Here is a 24,910-nt window from a genome sequence, read left to right as displayed (position 1 = left end):
ATAATATAGGCTAAGTGTCTACAGAGTGAAATTCAAAACCTTGATCTGATCTTAACCATTCACGATGGCAACTTGAGATATATCTACCTCCCCTTTGTCATCCTGACTCTATACCTACTGTGGTACAGCCACACTAGATTATTCATCATCATCAGAACTCATCATGCACTTTCATACTTTGGTAGCTTTGAACTTGGTAATTCTGTACCATGAATTGCTTTAATGTCTATCAAAACCTTGCTAAGGACAAGTAACATCTCAGAGAAACATACCAAATCTCTTAATCATAATTAAATGCTCATTCTTCTGCATTCTCATGGCACTTTGTTCACATTTCCATCACTATAATTTCACAGTATTTTGTGTTATCATTAGCTGTTTAACAGATTGCTCCAGAGGACAGGAAATATGTTTTATTCATCTTTGTATGCACTTTATGACGCCACATAGTTGATAATGAATATAGTTTTGCTGAACGAATGAATGGGTAGATGGGTAAGTTAATGATGACTAGAGAAGGAGCAAGAAATTTATTGGTCTCTAGTGGGAGATCAGGAGTCCATTGTGGGCTTATCAGAAACCAGCTGGGTAACCTTAGGAAAGTCATCAAACCTCCTGAGCTTCAGTAATTGGTTGTCATGAAAAGGGACTAAGATTGTCTCTGAAATATCATCTAACTCTAGAGTTCTATGTTCAACAATTATGTCTAGAGCAAATACAGAAAAATCTGTGAGACGTGAAGAAAACTGGACATATGAGAATCTTCCAATGGTTAAGATTCTTTACCAACTTAAGTTTTTTGCTTTCTAAAAACAAAAAGTTCAAAACCAGATTAGATACACACACTGAAAGTCAATATTCCTAATGACACTATAGCCACCAGCTCTAGTTCAATGGAATACTTAGAAGGGTCCAAAGACCATCTTTCTTCTTTAATTTCTCTCTCTGTTTATATCTTTGGTTGAGTCTCTTTTTCTTCTTGTGAACACCCATCTTTTTTCTATCTTCCCTAATTCTGGCTTCATTTTATTTCCTTTATTGATTATAAACTTTTAACAAATAATTTTAAAAGTTCGTCTTCGCCTAATCATGTTGACATGTGAAAGAAAAACTAAGAGAGAAAAATAAGTTCATAAATAGAAGGCATATTTTGATACCTTACAAAAATATAAGTATACAGTATATCTTTCTAAATACTAAATATCAAAACAGGTTGCTATTATACAAAACCACTATATTCTTAACGCAAAAACACTTTTTTCCTTCCTCTATTAAGTACTGCAGAAACCTTTAAACAAGCATGTTAAAGTAGTCAGAAATGAAGACCTTACTATTATTATTTTCATCTTTTACAAATATTAATTAAAGATGTCCTAAGTATAGGAATACCTTAATCAGGACAGAGCACTTTTTGTTAGGAAGGTTAGAGTGAATGAATTAGTGAACTGCCAAGAAGCAAAAGGGATGCATGTATTAAGATGACCCATGGTTAATCACACTTTCACCATATTTCCCCCAAGTCCTGAAATCTATAGGTGTTCTATAAGCAGCTAGGTTATAAGCTATGTGAGGCAAGGGCCACAATTCATACTGTGTATCGTCTTCAGCATCTAGCATGGTATCTTCTACAAGTGAGATGTTCAATATATGTCATTAATGATGGAAATTCAAGCATTTATAAGTATAATCACAGCTTATAAATAAGATATTAAAGTATTAGATTCATTTATGAATAAGCAATTAACATATAGGACAGGAGGCTCTCAATAACTCAGTGTTGAAATTATAAATGGCCCACAAAGTCATACAGACATGCATTCGAGTCTTGTGTGTCTCCAGGAAAGTTACCAACACTCTCTGAGTCTCTATTTTCATTTTTGAAAATGGAGATAAATACTACTAATTTCACTGGGCTGTACTAAAGCACCAATGAGTTAATGTATTTAAAGTGTACCAGTATAGTATTCAGTACACAGCAGATGCTCACTAACTATAGCTATTTTGTGCTCTCAGAAGGGAGAGTACCACATTTAAGTATCAGCTTAAACCTAAGGAAAAAAAAAATTTGTCAGTATTAAATAAAGGTTCACTTCTGCTTAATCAAGATTAACCAGGGCTTAGGATTCCAGAAGAGGGTACATAGTTTGCTCTGTTGAAGAAGGACAAAGTCAGATTCTGGCAAACAAAAGTAGGAGGCACAAGAAGCAGTGAATTCATTAACACTCTAGGGCACATACCACCTAAAACGTTTCTTTGATCTCAGAGGCTGTCAAGTTCTTGACCAGTTTTTCAAAGTCCTTTCCTTTCCCTCTCACCACTTCAGTCTTTCAAGGGTCAAGTTTCATCCACCTGGCCTTCATCCAAGAGTGTACTTCCAGCAGGCATTGGGATGCTTGGGACACCATGGCTAATCTGGCCTCAGAGTTCTACAAGTCTGCTATGAGTGATTATTTTAAGATCCTAGCCTACCTCTATCTAACTGAAGAAAGTCTAAAATATTAACTGCCTACTCCATTCAATAGAAATAACTTTATGAAGTAATGATTTAACGGGCCTTTGACATAGTCCAGAATGGTAAACATCATCAACAAAAATAAATCTTGAACTAGATGAGATATAAATAGTAAATATGACTCAGAAAACACCCCAAATATTAACAAGCTTTGCACTTACTAAATATTTTCCCTTCACTTCCTCACTGTCTCTATTAATACTTAGCGTTTATAGTTGTACCATAACTCTCACATCTGATTCACTTTAACATCATTCCAGTTGAAAGCAAATTTTTACACTCTTTCATTTGGGATTACTTTTCATTTGGGATTAGTACAATTTATTTAATTCAATGTTGAAATAATCATTTCCTCTGTTTATTCTCATTTCACATGTAGCCTACTGGTCAGTAAGCATAGGGATTAGGACAATGGTCAAATTGTTTTCTAGCTATTTCTGTTATCTTTCTGAATTGGAACTTCAGAATATGACTTTGTTAGTTTATTTTAGTAGTTAAAAGTTCCCCAAAACGCCAGAACATAACCATGTTTAAATATCAATCTAGAAATGATACTTTAAATAATTAGTTTCTCAATTTATGTCCAAAGTTACACATGACATGAATTTTGGATTATGAGATGTTTTAAATCTATTTAATTAATTTAGATAACAAAGTACACTGCTATTTATCAACCTGACACTTGCAGGCAGATTTAAAATGATATATTTTTGTTATTTCTTCCAAGAGCCTTTCCTAATCTTTGTTGTGAGGGGTTGTCCTGCACACTGTAGGATGTTTAGCAGCAACCCTGGCCTCTAACCAGGAGATACTGGTAGTATATCCCTCCCCTCTCACAACCAGAAGTGTCTTCAGACATTGCCAAATGTCCCTGGAGGGTAAGGGGGTGGAATTGCCCTTACTGGAGAACCACTGCTCTGGAGTCCTAACACTCCTCTCCCTAATGTTCACTAGCAATTACTTATTTTGTCTTGTAAGAAACAAATGGTATTAGCAAATTATGATGCTTGTTTATTTTAAGTCTCAGTCAGATCTATGTATATTTTTCCTATAAGTCTCACCTCCTTGCTTCTATTCTTGCTCCTCTATATCCTTCTACATTCATTCCCTCATTCCTTAGCTCACTCATTCAATAATGTTTCCTGAGCAGTGACTTTATGCCATGCATGATTCTAGATGCTAGATAATGTTGGTCATCAAACTATTAAGGTCCTTGTTCTCTTGGAGCTTATGTTTTATTCTACATAGTAGTCAGGATGATCTTTTAAAAATATTCATCAGGAACTGGAGGAGAGATGTCACTGACAAGAGTGAAATAGAAAACTCTAAAACACCATCCCTCCACTATAGCAATGGTTAAACTGGCTAGAACTGTTAGAATCAACTTTTTGAATTCTGGAATCTAATAAAGAACTTACAACAACCAAGGAAATACTTTAATAAAGAAAGATGCTACTGAATTTTGGAAAGAGAAGATTGTGGTATTTTAATTTACCCACATACTACCCCCCACTCTCTAGTTTGGTGGCTATAAAGACAACTGTCCACATTCCTGGTGCAGCTTTCTCATGCCAGAGGGGCAATATAGATCTTGAACCAAAAAATTGTGGTTGTGTGTTTTGACCTGTCTAGTAGCTACCTGAGGGATTGGGCTGAAGTGGCCAGCCAGGTGATATTTATCAGATTTATTTATTTATTTAAAATAAAAGCAAATATATTAGCCTTAGCCACCTGGGGCAGCAAGGGATAACAGATGGGGCAAGGACTAGGCAGACTGAAAAGCCTCGGAAGGAAGAGATTGGAGAAGCATAAATATGGAGAGATAAAGGCTTTGAAAAGCTCCTCTGTAATGAGGGGAATCTAGAAAAGACCTGAGAAGAACTTCAGGTTTCATTTCTGCCTGATTTCTGGGCTGTGTGCAAGCAGGAAGTGAAAGCTAAGGCAGAGCCGTAAATGGCCTGGCTAAGACTTGAAGGAGTACTCCCTACACAGAGTATATCAGTAAAGACTGATTTTGGTTTCAGACATTTAAGGAAATCTCTGTCAAATCACTAACTGATTACTAAGCTAATGGAACAGAGACTTCAGGGGGCACTAAATACAAAAAAAGATAATTTGTACAAAAACAGTTTAGAAAAGTCACTAAAAAACTACAACCCACAACAAGAAACAGCAAGTTCTGGGGAGGGGAGAAAATCTGATTTTTCAGATTACATTTACCACAATGTAATGCTCAAGATATCCAGTTATCAACAACAAAATTTACTATGCATGCAAAGAAATAAGTATAGTCTATTCACAGCAAAACAAGAAATTAAGAGAAACTGCCTCTAAAGGAGCCCAGACAAAACTGTAGAACAACTGTCCCCCTAAATGGCCTGGCCCCTGTCTACCTCTCACCTCACCTTGTACCCGTTTATGTTTTGCTCACTCTCATGAGTCACACTGGCCATCCTGTTGTTCTTTAGTTCATCAAGTATGTTCCTCTTAGGACTTTAAACATGTTGCATTCCCTTTGGAGTGCTCTCCTCCTCCTCCTTTGCACAGCTCACTGTGCACATTCTGGGCTCTGTTCACATTCTACCTCCTCAGAGGCATCTTTTCTGACTTCCTTATCTACAATAGCTGTGCCCTTCCCCCACCTCCCTACCTACTATCAATTTCTGTTCCCTTTAATTGTTCACGTCACTCTCTGAAATTATTTTGAGTAATTTATTTACGGTAGCTACTTATGTACTTGTTTATTGTATGTCTCCCTCACTAGAATGTAAGCTCCTTGGCAGCAGGTATTTTATCTGTGTCCTTTAATAAGTATTTATTAAATGAATAAATAAAGTTATACATGTTGAACAAAGAATAAAAACAAGAAAAGCTTAAAAATTTCCTGTGAGGAGTCTCCTTCAGCTCAGAAATTTTTGCTCACCAGTTGTTTAATAAATCTACTAGAGAAAGTCTTTCCACTGACAAGACTTCAAATAAGGTGACAGGGTACTGTCTGATACCATGATGGCCTGTTATTTCCATCCTAGGAAAGGAGATCACAGGTGGGGAAGTGAGTGAGCAAACCTCTGTCCCCGTTTAAGCAGGTGCCGGGTCAGGGGTGGACAGTGTGTCAGTGAGCTGCAGGCAAAGCTCTCTGGGTGAGCCCCTGTGACCACGAAAGCCAGGTCACTTTTGGTGGCAGTGGGAGAGGTGTCCTTGAGATTTCAAAGTAATCCCATCTTTGGCAGAGGTTGAAAAACAGGGCGGGTAATATACAAATGTTGGGTGGTATTGCCTTGAGTAAAGAGCAAAGGGACAGTGGACTGAATGCTCTTTGTCTCTTCTTGTTCTGCAGTTTCAGACTCAATCCCCAGAGAAGAATATCCTCTGATTCTGGTAAGGTTCTAAAACAACCTGAGACAAGACATGATACTTAAGTATTAAGATTATGATCAGCTTATGAACAGCTTTTAATTTACACACCTACTACCCCCCCACTCTCTAGTTTGGTGGCTATAAAGACAACTGCCCACATTCCTGGTGCAGCTTTCTCATGCCAGAGGGGGAAATATAGATCTTGAATCAAAAAAGGTGGGTAAATTAAAATACCACAATCTTCTCTTTCCAAAATTCAGTAGCATTTTTCTTTCATAAGCTTATAATAAATGGGTTTATCCCATTAAACATTAAACAATTTTTTTTTCTGGATGAAATTATTTCTAGAACCTGTTATATACATCAAATTTTTCAATATATTAACTGCTTAATTTTCTTCTAAAAGCTACTACAATGAACTCAGTAACATTTTTCTGAGGTAGTAGGGCATGGTGATTAAGAATACTGCTTCTTGGGACTTCCCTGGTGGTCCAGTGGTAAAGAATCTGCCTTACAATTCAGGGGACTCAGGTTCGATCCCTGGTCGGGAACTAAGATCCCACATGCCTCGAGGCAACTAAGCCCGCATGCCACAACTACTGAGCTCGTGTGCCTCAGCTAGAGCCTGCGTGCTGCAAACTACACAGCCCACATGCTCTCGAGCCTGCATGCCACAACTAGAGAAGAGAAAAACCCGCACGCCACAACTAGAGAGAAGCCTGCGCACTGCAACAAAGAGCCTGTGCGCCGCAATGAAAGATCCTGCATGCCTTAACGAAGATCCCGCGTGCTGCAGCTAAGACCCGACTCAGCCTAAAATAAATGATAAACACATTTTTTTTAAAAAAAGAGAGCTTTTTAAAAAAAAAGTCTGACTTCTTTTCTGAAGTCAAAGAACTTGGGTTCAAAGCCTGGCTTTGCCACTCACCAGCTGGGCAAGTTAACATGCTGTGCCTCAGCTTCTTTATCTATAAATAGGGATAATACTAGTAGCTGCCTCAGAAGGTTCTTGTAAGGATTAAATGAATTAATACATGGGATGTACTTAGCACACTCCTTAGTATATAGTTCTGCAAGGAAAAATGTTAGCTGCTAATGCTGTGACTACTATTACAATTATTGTTATAGCAATATTTTTTTTCTTGGTGCCTTAGCTCATTATAAAAGTCTTAAATTACTATAATATGTTACAACCCAATGATACTTATTTAAAGGGTGGAGGGTTATTGGCTTTTACATAAAGTGGTCCCAGACTGATTTGCAGGAGTGCTTTTATATGCTGTTTTTTAGCTTTTCTATTTTCCTTTGTGAGGTCTCTGATTTTCACTTCTATTGTTGTTAATCATTTTTCCTATGTATATCAGTTTCTTTCTATACTTCTTTTGTTACAGGGGTCATAAAAACCAGCAAACCAAGTTTGTTAGGCATGTGTGTTAAGTAAAAGCGAATACATTCTAAACTAAGTTGGAAAAGCTCTCCTATATATGAATAGAGAAAAGAAACTTGACTCCACGGACATCTCATTTGGCCTTTCAGAGTTATTTATTTTTTCTTATTTTCCGATTCTTATATAAATATAAAAAGTTATATGAAAATTAAGTTTCTGGGGAGACAGATGTAACAAAGTTTACACATAAATGTTAAGATTAAAAAGCCTCTAATTTAGTTCAAATAAATACTCATTACGGTCCTACTATAGCTAGATACTGGAGGAGCAAAAATGAATGATATGGTCCTAAACCTCAAGAGGCTTGCAATCTAGAGGGGGAGATAAAGCATAAACAATTAATGCCAAGATCATATAGTAAGAGATACCAAAGATATTCACACTGGGTACTATGGGAGCCTAGAGGAAGGGCCCTTAACCTCACCTGGGGTTCCAAGGAAAGTCTCCTGAAGAGGATCATGCCTGAGCTGAACCAGAGGGCAGCCAGGTGAAGAAATGTTGAATGCGCTATTACAAGCATAGGAACAGAAGTCATGAGGTAGGAAAGCAGCATAGTGATTTTTTGAGAGTATGTAGCTGTGTTTGTGCAAAGAATTAATAATTTGATATTGTTCTGATTAAAAAAAAAGTGAAATGGGAAATGGTGAGAAATGAAGCTAGGAGTTAGACTGAATAGGGGCCAGAGTCAAGAGAGGTTGTCTTATGCCATGCTGAGAGGCTTGGACATTGCTTATAAAGAAATGGGGAGCCATTAATAAAACTTTAAGGAGAAAAATGGCAATTTTCAGATTTTCCTTTTAGATGTATAACTGAGACAGCATTGTAAAAGACAGAGAAAAGCTAGAAAAGACTGGAGGAAGGGAGACAAGTTAGGTGTCAGTTGCAATGAATAAACTAGAGATAGTAAAGCCTGAATGAGGGCAAGGTAGTAGTTATGGTGAGGTAGAGAGGGTTCCAGATGTAGTTTGAAGATAAAATTGGATGATCCTGGTGATTTATTAGATGAAGGGGGTCCAAGATTGAAAGGAATCAAGGATGACTACCAGATTTCAGGCCTTGAATTACTGGTTAAGTGAGAGTACAATTAACGGGAGAGAGAAAGAGGACAGTGTTTGGTTTATCTTGTTGTTGTCATTTTGTTTTTTAAATTTAAGTTTGCTTTTGTTTTTATTTTCTGTTTTAAATAGTGGGCATATGAAGATTAATTAGTTCAGGTTAAATTTGAGTTAAATAATGTAGAAGTCAGAATTGAAGATATCAGTTTTAGAGTAATTAACAAATAGAAGCAAGAGAGCAGATAAGAAGTCTGAGGAAAATGTGTGAAAAGAAGAGCAGCAGAAAAAAAAAAAAAAGAGCAGCAGAACAAGAGTGGGGTGGGACATTGGAATGCCAGTGCCTAAAGAGGGACAGAGGAGGCTAGCCTGTGAAGGAACCTGGGACAGCACACTGAGAGGTACAAGGAGAGGACAGTGCCATGAAAGCCAAAGATGAGTTTCAGATGGGCTGGTCAGTAAAGAAGCTAAACGCAACTTGTATCAGCTGCATTTCGTGAGCACTCACTACACATCCCGTGCTGTTTCATACACTGTTATCTTCTTTAATCTGTTACCCATGTGCTATGGATGACAAATCTGAAGTTCAGCAAAGATGTATAACTTACCCAAGGTCATAGGGTGAGCTGGCAGAACTGGGATCTGAACCCAGGTCTGCAGGATTACAAAGTCCATGTTCTTAACTCTACTGGAGTAAAAGAACTTCTTCAGGATGCAACTTTACAGTATCATAATAAGGACTGCTATATATTGCTTTTCCAAGGAGCATATCTTAAAACTATCTGATAATCTCAAAGAAATACTTAATATTCAAGGAGGTCACTATACATTTGATCACTTTAATCAAAACATACTTTTTTCAGTGATGTATTTCTTGAAATATTTTTATTTCATAAATACTACACTTGTCAAATCATGAGAACAATAAAGTGCAACACAAGGCAATCCACTCATTAGGGCACTGCTCCAATAAAGCCAAAAGGAAGGTCCTAGACAGAGTTAATGTCCTTCAGAGGAAAGCTAAGCACCCTGGACTTAGACACCTGAGTCTTCTTAGCTTTCTCACAAATGCTACTACTGGTCTCAAGGAAAATCAGAAAGGATGTGCACAGTTCAGCAAAAACCACAAACATGAAATTAATTAGAATAGTTATCTATAGAAGGTTTATTTTAGATGATAAATTATTATCCATTTAAAGATAGAGAATAAGAAAGTCACAGTGCTATTATAAAAGTTGTAATTTTCCTATTTCCCACTAGAGGGAGCAATAGCATTGCTCTTACCATTTGGTGGATAAAAGACGGCATATTCTTCTAGTCCTAGTTTTCCTGTAAGAGAAAACCATAGACAGTTCCAATATGATTAGACAAAATAGAAAAAACTTTAAAAATTAATTTTGTGAATATACTAAAAATTAATGGAATTTAAAAAACTACTATAGTACAATCTCCTTTTATTTCATTTTATGATATGGAATTAATTTGAAAATATGCCAGCCAATCTTTTGGTATTAGCAAATCCTTTCATCAATTAAAGTCAATAATATAAACTTAAGCACTACAAGGTAAGTGATACAAAATAATTAAAAGAACAAACGTTTTCAAGCTCCTTAAGCACTTAAGAAGAGCAGCATCTATTTGTAAGCCTAGAACTGTTGTGTTAATTATAAGTAATTCTAGTCTAGTCATTAAAGTAAGTCCTAAGCCTTGCAACACCTCATTAGTTTACATTTTAATGGAATGAGCTAAAAAGTTAAAATTAAATGTCTTTCACTGTATGGTGGTAATATTTTCTGAATTCCTAAACAATTGATATGGTCTGAGAATGAGGTTAAATATTTGAAATCAGGATTATCTCAGAAAATTAAAGTATATTCATCATAATTAAATGTTTAAGTGAGTTTTAAAAAGTTTTTCCTCAAAACTTTCAAAGGTCTGAGTTTTTTCCCACCTTCTACTGAGGTGGGAAAAAGTAGGTAGCTCTTATCTTGACAGTTTTTCTAACACTGTTGAGTCTACTGAAAAGTCATGTGCATTTTTGCACTTGGCTTTAAGGTAAGATTTTTAATTAAAAATTTTTTTTTGGTTGGGAATGGTGGGAGAGAGGAAATGAAGAACTGCATGAGCAGTTTAGGTTAGGGTGGAGACAACAAGGATTGATCTTGTGAGTAAGAAGAGAATGAAATGATAGATGGGTAGGTAGGTAGATGGATGGATGATAGAAAATACCTGCTGGGTACTCAGTACTGGGCTAGGTGCTGAGAGGCAAACAGAGTAGATATGAGATATGGTGTCTGAACCATGTGGCTTATAATCCAGACTAAAACAGGAAACATTAAGATATGTTTGCTAAATTTTCTGGCACAGGCTTTAAGTGCTTTAGAGGTTTAGAGGAGAGGGAAATTGATGATGGGTTGGTGGACTTGGTGAGTGTGAGACAATGGAAAATGTATATTGGTCTCTGCCCCTGGTTGCTGGCACAGAGCTCCTGAAACCCTTGTAATTTCCTAAGTGATAAGAGCATTAGGAGCATCTTTCATTCTATTGGGGTGACTCTGAGTGGGCTTCTGAACAGGTGCTGGTCACCAGAAAGACCAAACCTTGATTAGAAGCCCCACCCCCTCATACTCCAGAGGGACTGGAAATGGAGTTTAATAATTGATCATGCCTCTGTGAGGAAGACTCCATAAAACCCCAGAAGTAGGGAGTTTGAAGAGCTTCTAGGCGGGCAAACACATCAACGCTTGGAAGAAGACACACTCCAACTCCATGGGGACAGAAGCTTCTATGCTTGTGACCCTCCCAGGCGTAGCCCTATGTATCTCTTCATCTGGCTGTTCATTTGTATTCTTTATCATATCTTTAACCAACTGGTAAATGTAAGTACGTGTTTCCCTGAGTTCTGTGGGCCTCTCTATTAAATCAGTCAAACCCAAGGAGAGGGTTGTTGGAACGTCCAATCTAAAGCCAGTTGGTCAGAAGCACAGGTGATAACATAAGCTTGTGACTGGTGTCTGAAGTGTATGTGTGTGTGTGTATGTATGTGAGGACTGAGTCCTTAACCTGTGGGATCTGACACCATCTCTAGGTAGAGAGTGTAGTGTTAGAATTGAGTTAAACTGCAGGATACCCAGGTGGTGTCAAGACTAGCTTGTTAGTGTGGGGAAAACTCCCCACATATGTGTGACCAAAAGTGTTAGAAGTGAAGTGCTTTGTGTGAGTAGTAAATTAAAAACACAGGAGCAAAACACAGTAGGAAAGAATTGGGTTTTTCCCTACATAGAAGGAAATAATCTGAGTTTTTCTGATACTGTGAGATATAGGCTAGTTCTTCAAGAACCTATGATTTTGGGGGTGGAGGAGGGGGAATCCTTCCATGTTTAGAGAATATATAGAGGCTTAGAATGAAAATGGGGTAATGTGGAATAAACAGAGAATCAAAGTTAGCTAGGTTAAGACAGGATCAACTGATGGAGGGCTGAATTAAAATTTGGCTGAATTTAGAGGTAAGTCCATTAGATAAGTTCTATAATCAGTTTTTCAGCAGATGATGTGAAAGAAACAAACAAGTAAACCAAATGTTTCTATCAATTCAGTATAGAAGCAATGTAACCAAGAGAGCCCCCAAGTAGGGGGAGCCTGATCCCAGCATTGGCAATGTGGGCCTGTCTTAGGGCAGGGGTTGTAGTAATCAGGCAGACAGTTGGACTTAGGAGATACAGGACAAACAGCATCTTTCTTTATGGGAATAGCAGAATGACCATACACAATAGGCTTATAAGCTTCCAGAGCTGGGTGTTCACTACTTAATAAAAAGGAGAAATCGGGGAAAGGCTTCCAGCTGAAATTAGTGATAGGAGGATACTGAAATAGCATTATCTTGTAGGCAGCTAAAGATAAAGAGAAGAAAGCACTAAAATAGAATTAAGAAAGCTAATAGCATATAAATTATATCAAACTTTAAGTGTGGTGTAACATTTTGGGAGAAGGAATAAAGAAAGCAAAAAAAAAAAAAGAAAAGAAAAGAAAAAGCAAATTCAACTGATAAACTCATAGTTAGAAGGGTAAAAAAAGTCAACAGATATGGCAAAAACAGCAACAGAGGAGAGAGCAAACAGGAAAAATAAAGAAGTAATTTTAAATGCTGTTTTTGGAACCACTTTCCTGTGATCTGCGATAAGTGGCTTGGGCACTGATTTAAGTGGGAGTGAAAGATGGTTACAATAACCTGAGAGACACCTTATTAAATAATTTACAATAAAAATTTTGACAACCAATATATGCTATAAAATAGACAGTCTTGGCATGATTATGTAAGTGTTAAAGAATACTTCCTTTATATACTAAAATTTTACCTCTTATGTATGATTTCGGTGGTGAAGCACTGTTGTATGCAAAGTGACCCAACACAGATGTATCTCGGGAGAAACAAAGTAATACCTGGGTACAACGTTGGAAAAAACAAACAATTAAGCACTGTTTTTTTTCCGTTATTTTTTATTGAAATATGGTTGCATTACAATGTTCTGTTAACTTGTGTAGTTTTTATTTTTTTTTAAACATCTTTATTGGAATATAACTGCTTTACAATGTTGTGTTAGTTTCTGCTGTATAACAAAGTGAATCAGCTATACGTATACATATATCCCCATATCCCTTCCCTCTTGCGTCTCCCTCCCACCCTTCCTATCCCACCCCTCTAGACGGTTACAAAGAACAGAGCTGATCTCCCAGTGCTACGTGGCTGCTTCCCACTAGCTTTCTATTTTACATTTGGTAGTGTATATATGTCCATGCCACTCTCTCACTTCGTTCCAGCTTACCCTTCCCCCTTCCTGTGGCCTCAAGTCCATTCTCTACATCTGCGTCTTTATTCCTGTCCTGCCCCTAGGTTCCTCAGAACCTTTTTTTTTGTTTTTTGGATTCCATATATATGTAAGCATTGTTTTATAACAGGTAATTCATTGCTACTTCTGCTTGAGAGGCACTGAAGTAGAATCTTTCAAATTCAGTAGTGCCTCTCAATGGGAAGAGTGCCCTCTATTGGTACACTTATGGTAAGTGTTACAGTAGATACCAAGTGTGATGGGCAAAGTTCATCCAAAGATTTCTCACTGTTAGTCACCTAAACCTTAAACAACAGCAGAAAATGCAAGTTACTAACTACCAGTTAATTCTTTTTTTTTTTTTAACATCTTTATTGGAGTATAATTGCTTTACAATGGTGTGTTAGTTTCTGCTTTATAGCAAAGTGAATCAGCTATACATATACATATATCCCCATATCTCCTCTCTCTTGCATCTCCCTCCCACCCTCCCTATCCCACCCCTCTAGGTGGTCACAAAGCACTGAGCTGATCTCCCTGTGCTATGAGGCTGCTTCCCACTAGCTAGCTATTTTACATTTGGTAGTATATATAAGTCCATGCCACTCTCTCACTTCGTCCCAGCTTACCCTTCCCCCTCCTCATGTCCTCAAGTCCATTCTCTACGTCTGTGTCTTTATTCCTGTCCTGCCCCCAGGTTCTTCATTACCATTTTTTTTTTTTAGATTCCATATATATGTGTTAGCATACGGTATTTGTTTTTCTCTTTCTTACTTACTTCACCCTGTATGACAGACTCTAGGTCCATCCACCTCACTACAAATAACTCAATTTTGTTTCTTTTTATGGTTGAGTAATATTCCATTGTATATATGTGCCACATCTTCTTTATCCATTAATCTCTTGATGGACACTTAGGTTGCTTCCATGTCCTGGCTATTGTGAATAGAGCTGCAATGAACATTGTGGTACATGACTCTTTTTGAATTATGGTTTTCTCAGGGTATATGCCCAGTAGTGGGATTGCTGGGTCATATGGTAGTTCTATTTGTAGTTTTTTAAGGAACCTCTATACTGTTCTCCATAGTGGCTGTATCAATTTACATTCCCATCAACAGTGCAAGAGGTTTCCCTTTTCTCCACACCCTCTCCAGCATTCAGTGTTTGTAGATTTTTTGATCATGGCCATTCTGACTGGTATGAGGTGATACCTCACTGTAGTTTTGATTTGCATTTCTCTAATGATTAGTGATGTTGACCAGTTGATTCTTTTAGTGTATTTTTAATCTGCAAAAAAGAACCAACTTGAAGAAATTTAATAAGATAAGAAATGTAGAGGGGGGACCCTAGGTAACTACGATGGGACAGAGCAGTTTGAAAAGTGCAGGAAACTGGAACTAGGCTCATTGCTGGGATGCAGCAGCTGGCAGTGGGCATGTCAGGGTGGGAGAGAAGGCAACTCATGGTATCTAGAAGGGATTAGCAGCAGTAGAACAAGTGGCAGGCCAGCACAGGTTAGAAGCTGGTTGTCCTGACCAGCAGGTAGATATGGCAACTCTACCTGGAGAGGAAAATATGTAGGGCAGAAAGTCAAAATCAAACATGTCCAGTAGGAGGAACTGGATTGTTGATACCAGCCTGGAGGCAGGGGACCAATCCCCAGGAAGGTGATTAGTGACAGGAAATCTAGGTCCTGGTATTAGAAGTCCTGGGATTCAAAAGATGTTACTGAGAATAGAATTCGGGAATAACAGAAAAAGGCAGAAGTCCAGTTAACATAACTGGGGAACAAAATCAGGGCTGGACTAGCAGCAGGGGTGAATGGAGAGGGGAACCATGAGTTCAAGACACAAGAAAGGGGCCCGGCTTTAGAAACAGGATAGATATGGAGACTGGGCATCAGTCAGGCGCAGTGGTGAGATGCGTACCAACAATTGCTGCTGATTTATTTTTATATTTTAAAAGACTATGCAAGCAATACATGTTTATGATAAAAATAAGAAAAAAAATTAGAAATAGAGATAATTAAAAAATGGAGAAAGAACACCCACAATCCCACCAGTGTTAATATTTTGATGTATATCCTTCCGGGCTGTTCTTATACATACATACATAAATTTTTCCAACAAAATAGGATTATGCATACTGTTCAATACTCTACTTTCTCTCAGTATTATAAAATAAGGGATTTCCCTGGTGGTGCAGTGGTTAAGAATCCACCTGTCAATGCAGGGGACACGGGTTTGATCCCTGGTGCGGGAAGATCCCACATGCCGCGAAGCAAGTAATCCCATGTGCCACAACTACTGAGCCTGTGCTCTACAGCCCATGAGCCACAACTGCTGAGACCACGTGCCACAACTACTGAAGGCCGCATGCCTTGTGCTCCACAACAAGAGAAGCCACCACAAAGAGAAGCCCGCACACCGCAACGAAGAGTAGCCCCTGCTCGCTGCAACTAGAGAAAGCCCATGTGCAGCAACGAAGACCTAACACAGCCAAAATTTTAAAAATAAATAAATAAATCTGTAAAAAAAATTATAAAGTATTTTCTACCCACATTTTTTAATGCTTCAGAATAATCCACTATACAGATGAACAGTAGTTTATTTAACCTGTCTTTTATTGTTGAACATTTAATTATTTCCACTTTTCCCCAGCTATAAACAATGTTGCAGTGAACTTCCTTATAGCTAAATATTTATGTACACCTTTATTTAAAGTCTTAAAACTGGACTAGCTGTCTGGTCAAAGTGATGGGTATTTTAACTGTAAAACTTTTGATACATGTTGCCAAACTGCCCTCCAGAAAGGTTTTGTTTTAGTTTTTAACATAGACAGCAGTAGGATAGTGCATATTTTCTCTTATTCTCATCAAAGTGGTTTATTATCATCTTATAGGTAAAAAATGGCAAAGTGCTTTAATTACTAATGAGGTTGAACACCTTTCCATTTGCATTTCTTTTGTTATTTTCCAGTTTATCATCTTAGTACATTTCAAAATTAATATTTTTTAAATTATTGATTTGTTTAAATTTTTATATATTAAGGATGCTAAATTTTGGTCTAATTATATATTATAAATGGCTTTGTTCAATAATTTATTATTTTTGACACAGAGATACTTTAAATTTTTATATGCTCAAATCTTCCAATACTTTCATGCTTAGAAAGTCCCTTCCCACACTTATAATGTTCTCTATATATTCACCTAAATTATGAAAGCCATTGTTTTTTTTCATCAAATGTTTCTGGTTCTTCCCCTTTGGGAACATATGTCAGCTTATCTTTCCTGGCCACTTTGGTGTTAGGTGTGGCCATGTGACTTGCCCTTTACTCAATGAAAGAGATACATGTCACTTGAAAGTTTCCGAACAGAAGCTTCAAGAACCAGAGTAGTTAACCAGGTTCCCTCTTTCCCTCTGCATGGAAACCACTGGTGTTCCAGATAGTAGGTATGACATCAGCCTGGGTCCTGGAGTGAGGGTGACACAGAGCTACATCCCCACCCTATCTGAGATGGACATAACCATGAGCAGGAGATAAACCTTTGCTGTTTTAAGCCACTGAGATTTTGGATTTACATGTTGCCACAGTATAATCTAGTGCATCCTGACTAAAACAGGAAATTTTGTCTAGCATTTTTGATAGATTCATTCTGTGGTAAAATCATTAACCCATCTGGAATTTATTTTGAAACTAGACTGCTGGAATTCAAATTCTAGCCCCACCATGTACTAGCTGTGTGACACTGGGAAAGTTCCTGGTCTTCTTGGTGTCTCAGTTTCCTCTATGCATACAATAATAATACTTACATCAAAGTCTATGGTGGGGACTAATTAATATACATAAAGTGCGTAAAGCAGTGCCTAGCACACGGTATTATTACAATGTTAGCTGCAATTACTGCTACCACTACTACTATTAAATGTTATTCTATATTCTGTAGTTCCTCCCCCCCAATAAATTTAATTTTGGGTTTGTTTTTATTTCTATGGTTTAAGATGATCATGTTTCTTCACCTTGAGATTTTGTTTATCCCCATTTCTGGAAAATTCTCAGACATTATCTTTTTGAATGATGCTTCTCTCACATTCTCTATTCACTTCTACCTGATTCCTGTAGATATAAGATTGACTGACACTTATTCAACCTGCTAAATCTCTTAATTACTTTCATCCCTTTATGCTCCATTCTGGATAACTTCCTCAGACTTTTTTAAAAATCAGTTCACTAATTCTTTCTTTTTGTTTCTACTATGTACCAGGCACTGTTATAGCTGCTTGGTGCTTGGGATACAACAAAGGAAACAGACAAACAAATAAATAAAAAACCTCCCTTGTGGAGCTTAATTATGGTGGGGGGTAATAAATAGCAAACATTATAAATACTTACATTATATAATGTACTAGGTGGTAAGTGCTATGGGAACAAAGCAAAGGGGAAATGGGGAAGGGTGATTGCCATTTTAAAGAGGATGGTCAGGGTGGGCTTCATTGAGAAGGTAACATCTGATCAAAGACTTGAAAGAACTTGAGGAAGTTAACATATAGATATCTGGGGGAAGGGCACACCAGGCAGAAGAACCAATAACTGCAAAGGTGCTAAGGCAGGAGTATGCCTGCTGTGCTGGAGTAACAGCATGGATACAAGTGTGGCTGGAGCAGATGAGTAGAAAGAGATATATGAGAGAGGTAAAAAGAGGCCAAATTATGCAAGGCATTGTGGGCCATTGTCAGGATACTGGCTTTTATTTGAAGTGAAATGGAGATCCACTGTGGGGTTTTCCGCAGAGGCGAGAAATGACCTAATTTATTTTATACGGATCACTCTAGCCACTGTGAAGAGAATTGGCCATGGGGGACAAGGGCAGAAGAAGGGAGGCCCTATAGAAGACTATTGACAGTGGCTGGGACTAAGATGGTAGCAGTATGTAGTGGTCACTGGGATGTGCCACCCAGATCCCTCTTCAGGAATAAAGGACTTATGTTGCCTGGCTCTTTATTTTCCATTATATATTCCAAATGATTATTTCTCATATTGAAAAGAGTAAATGATTTCAATATTTTATTTCATAAACAGGCATTTAATTGAATTATAGTTCTAATGGTTTTCAGTTAATTCCTTTGAATTTCTATATTTGATAATAATTTTGTATCCTTTCTGGTATCTATAACTTTATTTTTCTTATCTTATTCATTGGCTAGAAATTCCAAAATGACTCATGTTCTTTCCTTGCTTTAGTGGGAACATCTCTAATATTTCAAAATTAAATAACATCAACTTACATTAAGATGGCAAATGTTGGTTTCACAAAAATATTATTCATAAGTCAAGAAAATATACTTCCATTCTAGTGTATAAAGAGTTAGTACAAAAAAAGGATGTTAGGTTTCATAAAAATGTGAATATTCTTAACACTGCTGAATTGTACACTTAGAAATGGTTAAAATAGTAAATTTTATAAAGCGTTTTTTTTACCACAATTTTAAAAAATAAATGTTATTAAATATATTTGGGGCATCTACTGACATAATCATATAGTTTTTTTATTGAGATGTAATTGACATATAACATTATATTAGTTTCAGGTATACAACATAATGATTCAATATTTGTATATATTATGAAATTATCATAATCATTTTTATTTTTAGACCTATAAATGTGATAAATATTTGCCAATAATTTAGTAAATCATTAGGTTCTAAAAAATTCTAAATCCATAAAATGTTATCAAACCAGTAAATAATATTAGTCTCTTCTCTTGTCAAACCTTCCAGTACCACTGTGACCTCCAAGGATACCTACACCTTAATCCCTGCAACCTGTGGACATGCTAACTTACATGACAAAAGGAATTTTGCAGATGTGATTAAACTGAAGGTCTTTAGATAATCAGATTGTTTTAGATTATCTCATTAGGCCCAATGTAATCACAAGAATCCTCATAAATGAAAAAGAGAGGCAGCATAGTCAGAAAAAGAGAGATTTGAAGATGCTGTCTGCTGGCTTTGAAGATGGAGAAAGGAATCATGAGCCAAGGAATGCAGATGTACCCAACAAGATGGAAAAGGCAAGGGAATGTACTCTTCTCCAAAGCCTCCAGAAGGAACACAGACAGCCCTGACAAGAGCTTGATTTTAGCCCACCAAAGCCCATTTCAAAAGACTTCCCAATCTTCAGACAGAACTGTAGGAGAATACACTTGTTTCATTTTAAGCCACTAAATTTATGTTAATTTGTTATAGCAGCAATAATAAGCTAATACAATTAATATAACTAAAAGAGTTACACAATTAATATAATAACAAACTAATACAGCTACTATTAAGCTAATACAATTAAAGTAAAATAATGCAAAAGAAAAGTATACTTACAAATATCCTTCTACCATTGCCTAGAGGGAAGACAATTCTTAAAAAAATGTTTGTATCAACTTTCCCTTAGAAACTGGTGGGAACATAGTAATGTTAGGAGAAATTCTGTGCTTAAATATATACCCCTCAAGTCCCTATTGCCTTAGAGAAGACAAGATATCTGAGACTGCTCTTGAGAGAACCTTGGTGACTATAGTGTGATAAGCCAGAGGTGGGATATTACACATTATGTACTGATGTGCAACCCTAGCATGCAAGCAACGAGCTACCAACTCCTATTCTAACCTGAGTTGTTTTAACTTCTGAGATCCCAATTTTGTATCTGTAATGAAGTGATAGTTCAACTGTAAATTTGCTAGAAATGTGACTATATGAAGATGACAGTTCCAATCAAATTAACTAGAAAATTTAACTTTGATTACTCACTAATTAAGTAAAATTTGAACTTTATGAGGATGAGGGTATATATAGTAATGATTTATTTTATTTAGAAAAGCTGTAAGTGGAAGCGCAAGTTGGATGTGTAAGTCTGAACTACAGTTTATATAGCAGAATTACACCTAACGTTTCTACATATAGTTGTAAAAGATTTACAATGGCCTATAGCTTTCTTTAGTCTTTTGAAAATATGCTTATAATGAATGTTTTTGAGAAATAAGTTATTTATGTAATAAAAAGCAATTAAGAAACAATGTATATCAATTGGACAATCACGTTAACTTACAACTATTACACAATTTTTAAATTTGTGGTGCTCTTGCATTTCTATCCAAACTAATCTGGAGAATTTTTGAACGATAAAATTTCAAGAATCACTTTTTGAAGCACTCTGCCCTGACTTAAATTTTCATAAATCAAAGAGCAATGTGGCTTACAGGGCTTTGAAACTGAATGGACCTAGCCTGGGTCCTGGTAGCTGTATGAGTTTGGGCTCTGAGCCTCTGCTTCTTCATCTGTAAAACAGAAATAAAGCTACCTTAAAGGGTGTTGTAAGAATTAGCTGTAAAGTATGTAAAATGTCTAGAGCAGATCTTGTTACCTAATAAGCACTCTATAAATAAATGACACACATAGTGCTGATAATCTTATTTACAATCATTAGAGAATACAGGGAGAAAGATAAAAAACAAAGACTTTTTCTGGTCTAGCTTCTTGCTTGGGCATGGGCTCTCATCTTCTTGTTACCTTCTTATGGAGAAAAATATACTTTAAAAATCTTTCTCTGCTCCGTCCCCCTGACTTCCAACCTTACACATCCTTCCTGTTTTTCTAAACTTAACTCTTGTTATCACCATGCTTATAACTATCCAAAGCCTGAAAACTCAAGTCATTCTTAATTCTTCCTTCTCTTTCAACCTGCATATTTAGTCAATTATCAAAATCCCCCTGATTCTACCTTTGATAGTTTCTTCCTTCTTCCCCTTTCTCTCCCTCCCTCCTTCCCTCCCTTCTCCTTTCTCCTTCCTCCTCCATCCCTCCCTCTCTTCCTTCCTTCCTTCCTTCCTTCCTACCTAGTTACCTACCTACAAGTATTTACTCCTACTATGTGGCAGGCACTTTTCTAAAGACTGAGAATACAGCCATGAATGAAAAAAAACAAATCCCTGTCCTCATAGTGTTTATGTTTTTGTGAAGGAAGACAGAGGGAAAAAAGCAAAATATATTGTATGTTATATGGTGGTAAGTGCTACAGAGAAAAATAATGCAGACAAGAGGGATAATGCATGCTCACATGTATATATATATTGGGAGAAGTTTGATGTGTATTTTATTTATTTATTTTGCAGTACGTGGGCCTCTCACTGTTGTGGCCTCTCCCGTTGCGGAGCACAGGCTCTGGACGCTCAGGCCCAGCGGCCATGGCTCATGGGCCCAGCCGTTCCGCGGCACGTGGGATCTTCCCGGACCGGGGCATGAACCCATGTCCCCTGCATCGGCAGGCGGACTGTCAACCACTGCGCCACCAGGGAAGCCCTGATGTGTATTTTAATTAGGAACCTAAAAGTGGTGAGGAAATGAGCCTGGGATAGTAAGATTTTGGAACAGGTCACCGGGACCAGATAAATAAGCCTGGGGTTGAAGGGAGAGGTCCAGAAAGCCCCCAAAGACAAATATAAATTAAAGATAAATATAAATTTGGAAGTTGTCAGTGTACAGATGGTACTTAAAGTCAGGAGAATATATGAGATCACCAATGGCAAAGATGGGGGAAAAAAAGAGGTCTAAGGACTTATCCTTGGCATACTCCAGGGTATGACAGGGAGATGAAGAGAAAGCAGCAAAGATGAATGAGAATGCCAGCCAGTAAGATAGAAGGGAGCCAGAAAGCATGATATCCTAGAAGCGAAGTGAAGAAAGAGAATCAAAGAGAAGGCATGATTGAGTGACCAAACAGATAAAGTAAGGTGAAAACTGGGAAATGACCAGCAATATGAAATCACTCGTGATCTTCAGTAGGACAGCTGGGCAAAAAAAGACTGATTAAGGAAGGTTCAAGAGAGAATAGGGGGATAGGACTTAGAAACAATATCTGCAGATTTTTTTAAAAGAAGTTTCGCCAAATAAGGGAACAGGGGAATGGGGCAGTAGCTGGAAGGGATAAGGGACCAAGAAAGATTTTTGTTTCACTTTATTTTGCTTTGTTTTTCAGATTGAGAGAAATAACCATGCATTTGTATACTAAGGGGAGTGATCCAATAGAAATGGGAAAATTGAAGATGGAAAAACTAACAATTGCACTGCCTTTGAGTACCGAGGGAAGATGAGTTTCAGTGTCCAAATGCAGGGACTGGCTTTGTTATAAATAAAAGCACGGGCAGTTTATCCATAATGAGAGGAAGGGAAAGCTGAATATATGGGTGCAGAGGCAGGTAGGTGGAATACGTGTGGTGGAGGGCGGTTCTCAGAACTTTTATTTTTTTCAGAAACAGGACTCAAAGTCATTACCTGAAAGAGAAGAGGTGGAGATCTGAAGAGAGACGAGGTATGAGAAGTCCTCTAGGAGAATGGATGAATGATTGGACCAGGGAAATGAAGTAGAAATGCCAAGCAGAAGTAAGGACTCTCTTGAGGTTAAAGGTCATGAATTTAAATCAAACCAGTCATCATGATTGCATGTTTTTCTCCAGCCACTTTTTTTTTTTTTTTTTTTTTTTTGCGGTACTCGGGCCTCTCACTGTTGTGGCCTCTCCCGTTGTGGAGCACAGGCTCCGGACGTGCAGGCTCAGCGGCCATGGCTCACGGGCCCAGCCGCTCCGCAGCATGTGGGATCTTCCCGGACCGGGGCACGAACCCGTGTCCCCTGCATCGGCAGGCGGACTCTCAACCACTGAGCCACCAGGGAAGCCCTCTCCAGCCACTTTCAAATGCACACTGCAGCCACAGAATTGGTGGAGAGTTGTACTTAACTAGGATTAAGGTTTTGTCAGGCAATTACTACTAGAAATTGGGAGAAGGGTGAGGGAGTTGAACATGTATTCAAGAGGAAGTAATTATAATGATAGGTCATGGTATTGACATGTCTTTCACATTTGTTCTCTGTTCACACAGACCTTGCTCTATATCAAGTGCTCATTAAGGTTAGCCTGAACTGCCAGAGTTGTTCACTGCCATGAAAAGCTAATCTCTCTTCACTAATCACCGTATGCACATGGCTCATGTTTATTTTTGTTCTTCTCAGTCTCCTAATTCCTTGCCTTTAGGAACCAGACATTTCCTCAGAGAAAGACATGATTTCATTTATATGTGGAATCTTAAAAAAAAATAACCACAAACAGACAAACAAAATAGAACAGAAATAGATTCATAGATACAGAGAACAAATTGATGGTAGCCAGAGGGGAGGTGGGTGGGGGGTTGAACAAAATAGGTGAAGAGGATTAAGAAGTACAAACTTCCAGTTATAAAACAAAGGAGTTTATAATGAGGATATAATGTACCGCGCAGGGAATACAGTCAATAATAACTGGAATAACTCTGTATGGTGACAGATGGTTACTAGACTTATCACGGTGATCAATTTGTAATGTATATAAATGTCAAGTCACTATGTTGTACACCTGAAAACAATATACTATTGTATATCAACCATACTTCGATAAAAAAAATTAAAAAAATTTTAAATTAAAGGAAAAAGAACCAGACATTTCAGATAACATTTCTTTTCTGAAGCCACCGCTAAGCTGAACTACTCCCAGAATTTATTTCTCCTTTAATTGTATTTGCATGCAACATTGCATAAACGTCTATCAGAGCATTTATCAAATTATAACTATGTATTTGCCTTTACCTCATTTTTCACTAAAATGTGAGCTTAATAAACATCTTATGCAGCACCTTACACAGTGCCTGTATCAGAACAGACACTCAATAACTTGACATGAATAAAGGATATCTGATTGCACCTGGGCCTTTCTTGAACACCATTCAATAGCATTAAAATATGTATAACTATGGCATATTCTAATATGACAGTATTCCTACTAAGCATATGCTAGATAAGCCAAGCGTATGGTAGAGAATTTGTCACCCAACAGAAAGATTAATCCCCGTGTCTTCTCTTTACTATATAAACATTCTCCCCTATAAATATTTTATATACTTTGGACAATAAGTTAACTTTTATAGATTGTCATGATGCTGTTAAGTACTAGAACCTGAAAATGTTACTGTCAAACTACCCAATATACTTCCACGGAATAAGGGTTGTCTTCTGTTTGAATACATTTTAAAACTCTGATATAATTTAAAACTTTCAGCACAATGAAGTATTTTTAAGAATTTCATGCAAAATAAAAACTAAACTTTGGAATACAAACAAGTTGACTTATTACTCAAAACATTATTTCTGTAATGCTCAGTGTTATTGCTTATAAAATCTAGGTAACTAACATGAGTCACTCAGAAGAGTGCCTGTGTATCCTTGTAGCATAGGCCCAGATGTTCCTTCAGGAGGGATTACTGGAGGTTTTCTCATCTATATATGGACGCAGCAATGCCACATGCTGTCTAATTTTGTAGCCGAGTCACAAAACCCAATAAAATGGTCATGACACAGAGCATGCCAGAAACATTAAGTTCACTCCATTACAATCAATAATTTTCCCATAGAGCAGTTATGTTGCTAGGCAGCTCTGCCAAAGGAAAGCCTATAATTAGTGACAAGAAAAGCCTTTCTTCTTTCTTATCTCATATATACATACACATACAAGTGTGCGCGCACACACATATAGAGATAAAATTTTTTTCCCAGAGAAAAATCAGAACTCAATTTCTGATAATATTGTTTTCAATACATACAATTATAATTTTTATTACTTAAAATGAACTTCCCTCTG

General features: G+C 37.3%; 1 protein-coding gene across 2 annotated transcripts in view; it reads right to left on the bottom strand.

Moving 5' to 3' along the window:
- Positions 1 to 24,910, bottom strand: part of TBC1D19 (TBC1 domain family member 19) — a gene marked incomplete at its 5' end in the record, with an annotated part of 168,324 nt that overhangs the window by 25,384 nt on the left and 118,030 nt on the right. For both annotated transcript variants that reach the window (XM_079698769.1, XM_079698770.1), the window contains 2 exons: positions 9,653 to 9,697; positions 12,724 to 12,808. In XM_079698769.1, coding sequence (XP_079554895.1) covers positions 9,653 to 9,697; positions 12,724 to 12,808 — 130 coding nt within the window. The remainder of the gene's footprint in view (positions 1 to 9,652; positions 9,698 to 12,723; positions 12,809 to 24,910) is intronic.

The sequence above is a fragment of the Hyperoodon ampullatus genome, assembly GCF_949752795.1.
Source record: "Hyperoodon ampullatus genome assembly, chromosome: 1".
Lineage (NCBI taxonomy): Eukaryota > Metazoa > Chordata > Mammalia > Artiodactyla > Ziphiidae > Hyperoodon > Hyperoodon ampullatus.
Note: the sequence above shows the minus strand (reverse complement) of the source record. Positions and strands in the feature narration are given on the sequence as shown.